This window comes from Triticum aestivum, chromosome 5D (genome assembly GCF_018294505.1).
Source record: "Triticum aestivum cultivar Chinese Spring chromosome 5D, IWGSC CS RefSeq v2.1, whole genome shotgun sequence".
NCBI lineage: Eukaryota > Viridiplantae > Streptophyta > Magnoliopsida > Poales > Poaceae > Triticum > Triticum aestivum.
This window is the reverse complement of record NC_057808.1, coordinates 412,829,250-412,837,667: the sequence shown is the minus strand read 5'-3', so window position 1 is coordinate 412,837,667 and position 8,418 is coordinate 412,829,250. Positions and strand designations below refer to the sequence as shown.

The 8,418-nt window shown below is 46.6% G+C and overlaps 1 protein-coding gene across 1 annotated transcript; it reads right to left on the bottom strand.

The window, feature by feature from the left end:
* Positions 1-1,332: 1,332 nt before the first annotated feature.
* On the bottom strand, positions 1,333-6,344 carry LOC123122229 (disease resistance protein RGA2). Its single transcript, XM_044542376.1, has 3 exons — positions 2,357-6,344; positions 2,100-2,281; positions 1,333-2,029 (listed from the first exon to the last, which is right to left on the bottom strand). Exon 1 carries the CDS (start codon positions 5,942-5,944, stop codon positions 2,381-2,383), a length of 3,564 nt encoding a protein of 1,187 aa, XP_044398311.1. The 5' UTR covers positions 5,945-6,344; the 3' UTR covers positions 1,333-2,029; positions 2,100-2,281; positions 2,357-2,380.
* Between the last annotated feature and the right edge of the window lie 2,074 nt (positions 6,345-8,418).

Here is an 8,418-nt window from a genome sequence, read left to right as displayed (position 1 = left end):
AATCCATGTCTCCACGAAAAGCAAATATGCGCTTCTTGGAAGCACAATTTTTTTCGCGCAAAAACGTTTTCACATTTTTTTCTCCAACACCCTAGGGAAAACCAGGCGTAAACAAAAAAGCCAAAAAAACATCTCAAACCCGAAACACATGTATAGAAAAATAAAACACGAAATCCAGATGGAGGCCCAGCATGCGACACGTGGTGGTGGCTGGACACACCACTTTGTGCGCTCTCAGCCCACAAAATTGACCCTTGCCGGGCACCCACAAGGGATACCCTTGACTAGTTGCTCTCTTCTTTTTCGGTAAACTGATCTTCGGGCATACCTCGCTTATTGTGACATGGAGCAACCGCTCACCTCAGGCGCCCCTAAATGGCCCGCCCAGCGCAGGAGAAGCTCTAACTCTGTAGCACACATTTTTTTTCTTTTTCCGTTGCTTTTACTTGTACTTTCAAAATTTAAAACATTTTACTTAATTAAAAAAACATTATCCGTTCAAAAAATTAAGCGGTGTTAAAAAATGTTTGTGCAACTTCCAAGAAACGTTGATAGCAATTCTGAAAATGTTTGTGGCATTTCAAAAAATGTTCATAACATAAGAAAAATGTTTATAGTGTAGAAAAATGTTTGTGTAATTCAAACAAATGCTGTGCATTAAAAAATGTACGTGACATTTAAAAATGTCATGTGTTACAAAACAATGTTCATGACATTTAAAAAAAGTTATACAATGTAAAAAATGCTTCGTACTATTCAAAATAATGTATATGACATTTTAGAAAATGATTACACGATTAACAGATATGTTTATGACATTTTAAAGAAATTATACAATGTAAAAAAATGTTAGGGGACATGCATATTTGGTTGGTTTAAAAGCTGGAGAAGTTGGGTACCCCAGCTACGAAAATTGAACTAGCAAAAGCTACAGATTGTGAAGAAGTTGTTTCTCAACCCAACCCTTTGGTTCAGATTCTAGCATTTTTACCCAGAAGTTGGAACTAAAGTCCATCCAAACACAGCCCGAGGCTGAGCTGGGCAAAAGTTGTGGTGCTGGAGCCAGAAACCAGGACCATCAGAAAAAAACACCAATCGATATCGGAGCATTATTTCAGATTAATTCTAGGCGGTTTACTTAATTTGTTGGGTCAAGTACAGGCAGAGTTACCTAATGTGTAGATACAGTATCACACTGCAACGTTCAGCAACGACCTCACTCTATAGGAACAAAAAGCACACAATGAGGAGTTGTCTCTTCAGTCTTCACTCCTTCATATGGCACTCCTCATCTGCACTACACTGCAAATCCATCCCAACTGCACAAGGACAAGCAAAATACACAAAAGTTTTAGGATTCTCCATTCTATCACTATTGGCTTGCTGCAGATCAAAGACAATGACAGCAAGGGGTCATTTTTTTGACAAAGGGTGAAATGAAGCATCAAGGCCTCAAGGGATACAAACACAATGACCACACACCCGGCCCCTGCATAACTAGGATGCACACAACCAACACCAACTCACACACATAAAGAATCACGCAGGCAAATAGCAGTCATACAAGACCGAAGCTATGCCTAGGCGGAGGAAAAGAAAACTAAAAAGTCCCTAAATGCACCCACAAATGCCCTGGTGGTGGGAGCACAAAGACAGATGAAATGTCTGAAACGGAACAGGGGGTCCCTGGATGTAGCGAATGAATAAGCACGGACTGATGGCGACATAATGCAGCTGCACAGGTAGTAGTAGTAGATGGCATATAAACACAGGACTGACTGGAAGTTTGCCTATTGCTGAAGAGAAGTGAGGCCATTCAGTCCATCATGCGGCGCTGTCAGAGCGTCCTTAGCTTGCCCAGTTTTCTCAGGTTTGAAAGCCATGCCACAAAACCTTTTTGCAATCTGAAATCGCCAATTCCTCATGGGACGCCGCAAGCCGACTACCAGAACGGTAGATGCTTAATATCTCCACTGAATCACCAGCTAACAGTTCGAGTAGCTACTAATAAGACCTCCATGAGTTGCATCTGCAGAGTTGACAGCTTAACACAAGGCAATTGTACAAATTACTATAATTGCATTGGATTGGAAGTTTACCTCTGCTAATTACAGTGACCGATGAGATAAGGTCAACGTGTTGGGAATGGCCCAAATGTGAACTCCGGAGAACAAATGTGACAAATGGAGTCCATGTGACCCAGCCCAAAAATCTCAAAGTCAGCAAAGGTGAAGATGGATTTTTCATCTAGGATCCTAACTCGAACATGCAGAAGAACATGCTGCACTCGAGAAATCCAGGTTAGCAGTGGAAAGAGGTAATGGAAGAGGGGTGGGGCACAGGCGGGCATACGCACCTGAGTGGCTGAATCAGAGTTAAGTTAGAGTGAGCCATCAGCACACGAAGGGAGGAGCCTCTTCAGAAACTTCTTCATGCTCGATTCGGTTTCTTCGTGCTGGGGTTCTGGTGATGGAATGCATTTACCCGGGATAGAGGAGACCAAGTGGAAATACTCCCCGCCTTCTCTGCAGCGTCTTTGCAACTCTGGGCAGCCCATTATTATGAAGGATTTGATGGCTGGGAGCCACTGAACGGGAACCTGCTGGAATTCCTCCACCCCATGAATTTGCAATCGCTCGAGGGAAGTGAAGCCATTCATCACACCAGGTAATTCTGTAAGGCCACAACAGCGATCCACATAGAGAACCCTCAGCTTGGCTAGATCTCCAAGGTTTGAAGGCAGCGCCACCAGGTTCTTGCACTGGGTAATCTGCAATTCCTCCAGGGATGCAGGCAACTTGGGAATCTCTAATAAAGTGCGACAATTGCGAATATCCAACTTCTCCAGATGAGACAGTGGCAAAGTCTCGTCAGACGATGAACCCCTCCCCTCCAGGTTGGCACAAGACCAAATATGCAGAGAGCGGAGGCGTTGCAAGCTCTGGAGCTCCTCTGTTGGCCAGCGGGCAAGATCATCGCACTGATTAAGCCACAATTCTTCCACAAAAGAAAAGCATTCCCAAAGGCCAAGTTGCGATTTTGAGAATCCTGGTGTTGTTAAGAAGCAGTTGGGACCATGAAGCTTCAAAAACCGAAGGGTTTCCGCATGTCTCCGGGTTTGCTGGTCCTCTAGAGGGACCATCATCATGTTCACGAGTGAGAGAACAGTTAAACTGACAAGAGATGGCCAAGAGCCCAAAGGCATATTTGTACACATGATACCTTTTCCATCACATTGGAGGTCACACAATGATTTTAGATGTGCAAGCGAACTCACTGGAAGACTGCAGCAGTTTTCTATGTTCAGATCTTTCAAGACGGGGCTCTCAGGAACACTCGCAAGTTTCGGGCAATCCTTCATTTTTAACACCATGAGCATTGGGAACATTACCAACCTATTCGGCTCTGTTACACTATTCTCAACCCATATCGCCAAGTTGGGTAACTTATCTAAAGTCATTTCCGTCAACTTCGGGAAAATCCGTACAGGGGTGCTGTATCCTCCACCTTCCATGTCAAGACTATTACATAATGTGGTCAGGTTACACATGTTGTATAACAACAAATACTCAAGAGAGTCTGATAGCCATACTATGGGTATATTCTTGCAGTTTGGGCAGTTGGACATATCAAGCTTTCTCAGGCACCGGAACATCTCAGGCTCTCTCATCCATTGGGATATTTCTAGGCCACCATATCCATGTACCCCCAAAACGTGGAGCTTACTGTGAGGTATAAGAGCCTCCAACACTTGTTCATCATTACAAGCCTCATCTTCAGGCATGTCATATTTCCCGCACCCCCAATGCATCAACAGTTCAGTTATATTCTGCTTCTGGTGGAGATTGGCTTCTTGAGCATTATTTTCATTCTTTACTTTTCTCAAATTGTAAAGTTCTAACCTATTTGAAAGGTGCCTCAGATCTTTGAGCTCCTCGATTCCACAACCAACTTCAATATCCACAACAAAATTTGTTAGGGTATGAAGGTTGTGCAGTAGTCCAATATTTGGAGGCATCCGTTCCAAACTATCACATCCAAAAAGATAAAGGTGGATAAGCTTCCGCATAGTACTCATGCCTTCTGGTAACTGTTGTAGAAGGCTGCAACCATTAAGTCTCAAAGATTGCAGGTTATACAACGAACATATTGAATTTGGCATTCTAATAATGCCAGACATAGAAAGGTCCAAATACCGCAAATGTTTTCCATTTATGACCCGATTATGGATAATAGAAGGATCCCCGCAACACAAGACTCTTAACGATTCCAGTCCTGACTCCTTCAAATTCTTGGGTAGTATTAAAGGCTTAAAGACAGTGCGGAGAGAGACGGTGTCTTTGAACACACTACTAACATGCTCCTCTTCAGACCATGCATATACAGTTGTCATGTGACGAACATCTTTTATCATTGCCTTTTGCTGAATCAGCTCTTCTATAGTTGCATATTCATCTGTGACATCTTTCACTAGGTCATGCATTAAATCATGCATTTTACATCCAATTTCCTCATATCTTGTGCCAACGGAATAAAGTTTCTTTGTCTTCACATCTTGGAGGAAGGATCTCCAAACCAGATCACGAAAAATGGATTCTCCCTTCTGTGTCAAATCCATTGTGCCCTCTTCTTGAATAAAACCATTTGCTATCCATAGCTGGATCAATGTGTCCTTTTCCATCTCAAAGTCCTTGGGAAAGAGAGCACAGAAGGCAAAACATTGCTTCATTTCGGCTGTCAAGTGTCGGTAGCTCAATTTTAGTATGGGTAGGATCTCATCTTTGCCTCTTATATTATCCCCAATACTGCTTTTTTCTATGGCCTCCCATTCCTGCACTAGTTGTTTGGAACTCATCAAACCACCCATTGTCTTCAGAGCAAGAGGAAGCCCCCTGCATTTCTTAACAATATGCTTGCCAATGGCGACCAACTCTGCTCGCTCCTCTACACCATTACTAAAAGATTTCTTCGAGAACAGTTCCCATGAATCATCTTCGCTTAGACATGCTAGCTTATGAGGTCCTAGCGTGCCCATTATGGACGCCACTTGCTGGTTTCGACATGTGACAACTACAACACTTCCTGTCCCACCAACAGAACAGAGCAGTGGCTTCAGATCGTCTTCCCACTTCCTCTCCTCTTCATTCCATACGTCATCAAGAACAAGGAGATACCTTTTCTGCCCAATGACTTCCTGAAGTCGCCCCCGCAACATCTCGATGGTGTCTGGCAAGTTGCATGTTACCTTGGCTTCAAAGTTTTCAGAGACACAGTGCCACATGCTCAAATGAAAATGTTGCTGGACCCTGTGGTCGTTGTACACCATCTTGGCAAGAGTCGTCTTGCCCAAACCTCCCATCCCAAAGATTGGCAGCACCTGCAACTTCTGATTATCTTGCTGGTCGAGCAAAAGTTTCACCACCACCTCCTTGTCATCATCCCTTCCAAAGATCTCCGCATATTCATCCAGTGCTGAGTGTGTCTGCCGACAAGGAACCTGCGGCGGCTCCACACTGTTCAGGAGGCCAAAAGTGTTCATCTCTGTGACAAGTTCATTGATCTTCTCGAGGATGTTTCTCAGCTTCCTACTCATAGTAAGACGGAAGAGTAGCGGGCTGTGTGACGTGAAGTGGCTGAGTACCTTGTGTGTCCTGGACACGCCGGTATGGGCTTGGCAGCGCAGCGCCTCATACTGGAAGGTGTCGAGGACGTCGTCAGCCTCATAGGCGACGGTCCTGAAGTCCTTCATCCACCTCTTGACGTACTGGTTGTTTTCGCTCTTCACCTCGGCGTCGGTCAGCTTGCACTGGACGGCCAGCAGCTGGCGCTCCAATTTGCAGCGGTCATCGTCAACACCACACATGCGGGTCACGGTCTGGACGAGGATGCTCGCGGCCTTGCTGGCCACGCCTCGTACCACAGGAAGAAGCAATGATTCTGCCATAGTACTGTTAACCGAGTCTCAATGGTGACCAAGAAGAGATCGATGTACTCCAGTGCAGATTAGGTGAAGACTAGTTGGGCAGGCAATAATGCAGAAAGAGCTAAAGATTAGGTGAACATGGGTCCATCGGGGAAGATGAGGTTAGGATTAGTATACTTTGATAGTTTTTTTATGTCAAGTGCTCAACTCCTCCAAAAAAAAGAGTGAGAAGAAAAATATCAAGTGCCCACAAAACCATTTATTTGTAAGAGTCTAATCTTAACTCCATCTTGACTTTGTGCAACGCTGTAGTGGCTAAGTGAGCTGTCATGAGCAATGAAGAGTTAAACTATATTCTGCCAACTGATAACTTCCCAGTGAAATTTAAACTTTTCACTCAATTAATGATTAATTCACAATACATTTTCTCAACCCACGAACTGAACTTTGTTGATTTCGCTAATGAAATCTGGAGCGATGGGTTATTTTATCGGAATAAGAAACCACTGATGAACTAGCAGACATGATTGATTACTTCACCGTAAATTTTAGATTCCTAGAGAATGAACTAAGTGTAGTTACAGAGTAGAAGAGGAGGGTATTTGAGCTGACCACCTTGCGTGCCAACGGTGCCTGTTGGGGGGCAGCAAGGGTTATACAGTATACACGAGCCTCGATGAATTCGCGTGGGCATAAAAACAAAATCAGAAGCTCTCATCCTGTGAAAGAATGGACCTGCAAGAATTTGCAACTGGCACGGAAAGAATTGAGATATATGGCGAGCGCTCTGGGTTCCATGATGACACCCGTTCAGGTTCAGGCATTTCCACAAGCGCCTTGCGTGCACCGCTACAGGAGTGGGGAGGAGAAGCAAACCTGAGGGTGGGGGGAGTTTGGGGTCGCATGCCGTGTTTGGCGAGCCAGCCGTGTCGCGCTGCACGCACGGCGAGACGGCATGCCGGCGTGAGCGTGGCCTTGGCCGTGGCGGGCCGAGCTGTTACGCGCCAGCATGTATCCCTCGCTCTCGCTCGGTCCGGCACCAGCATCAGCATGACCGTCGCCGTCGCCGTCGCCGCCCGTGTCCACGCGAAGCTATTCGCCTGCTGGGCGGCGCTGGCTGACATGGACGATTTGTCAGCATGGAACACCTGAGCTTTTTGAACTTGAATAGCGTGCGAGCGAGGTGTGCTCTGAAGAGATTCCCATGATTAGTGCCTACTGCTTTGTCTGCCCCCGTGCCCTCTGTGTGCGCCCATTGGCTGCCTCTGTATCGCTAGCATCCGTTCTTTGTTTGTGCGTCCCTTGGCTGCCCTTTGCCTGTCACCTGAACCTGGCTCTTAGTAGGTGTTGGCCTCAACAATGTACCCCAGTTGTTTTCCATGGTTTCCATGAATGATCAGCTGTCTCTCTTGAACTGGAATGTTAGGGGACTGAACGATTCCGCGCGGCGCGCGTCAGTCCGCGCGTTCATTGATCAGTCTGCAAGTTCAATTATCTGCTTGCAGGAATCTAAGCTTGCAGCCTGTTCGGCGGCGGACCGGCTAGAGATCCTGGGGCCGAGGTTCGATATGCATGCTGCCCTTAATGCTAACGGCACCAGAGGAGGGATCCTTCTAGGTTGGAGGTCTGATCGCTTCACGGCAACCATGATCGAGACACGCGAGTTCTCCATCACGGCTTGCTTCTTGCCCGTGGATGGAGGGGATCTGTGGTCTTTGACTACTGTCTATGGGCCGCATGATGAACCTAGGAAGCAGGCATTCCTTGTTGAACTTGCGCTGATTCATAATGCAGTCCTCGGCCCCTGGCTGCTAATAGGCGACTTCAACCTGATCAAAGACCCGCAAGACAAAAACAATAATCGCATCTGCCGGCGTTGGATGAATCGTTTCCGCCGCACCCTTAATAGATCAAGCCTGCACGAAATCCCCCTAGTTGGTCGCAAGTACACATGGAGTAATGAGCAGCAAGTGCCCACCCTTGTTCGTCTAGATCGTGCCTTCTGTAACGTTGAGTGGGAGCTGCTCTTCTCGGCCACCAAACTCCTGCCGCTTGCCTCTGCCATCTCCGACCACTGTCCGCTGATGTTGGTAAATGAGGGCATCATTGCTACCAACCGCCGATTCCGCTACGAGAGCTATTGGCAGTTCATCGCGGGTTTTCACGAGGTAGTGCAGCTGGCCTGGGCGGAAGGAACTGGTGGTAGATGCCCGATTTCACGCCTGAACATGAAGCTTTGGCGCACTAGCAAAGCGCTGAGAAACTGGAGCAGAACGCACATCGGAGATCTGCAAAAACAGCTGGCCATTGCTAATGAGTTAATTCTCCAGCTTGAGGTTGCGCAAGAGTCGCGCCAGCTAACGATTGCTGAACAGGACCTGCGGCGTACGCTTAAATCCAGAACGATGGGCTTGGCGGTCTTGCTTAAGATCAAGCGCCGTCAACGGAGCCGTGTGCTTTGGCTCAAGGCTGGAGACGCCAATACAAAGTTCTTC

What these genes read in the sequence shown, in the direction of transcription:
- LOC123122229 (XM_044542376.1), bottom strand. Translation starts at nt 5,944, where the DNA reads ATGGCAGAATCATTGCTTCTTCCTGTGGTACGAGGCGTGGCCAGCAAG.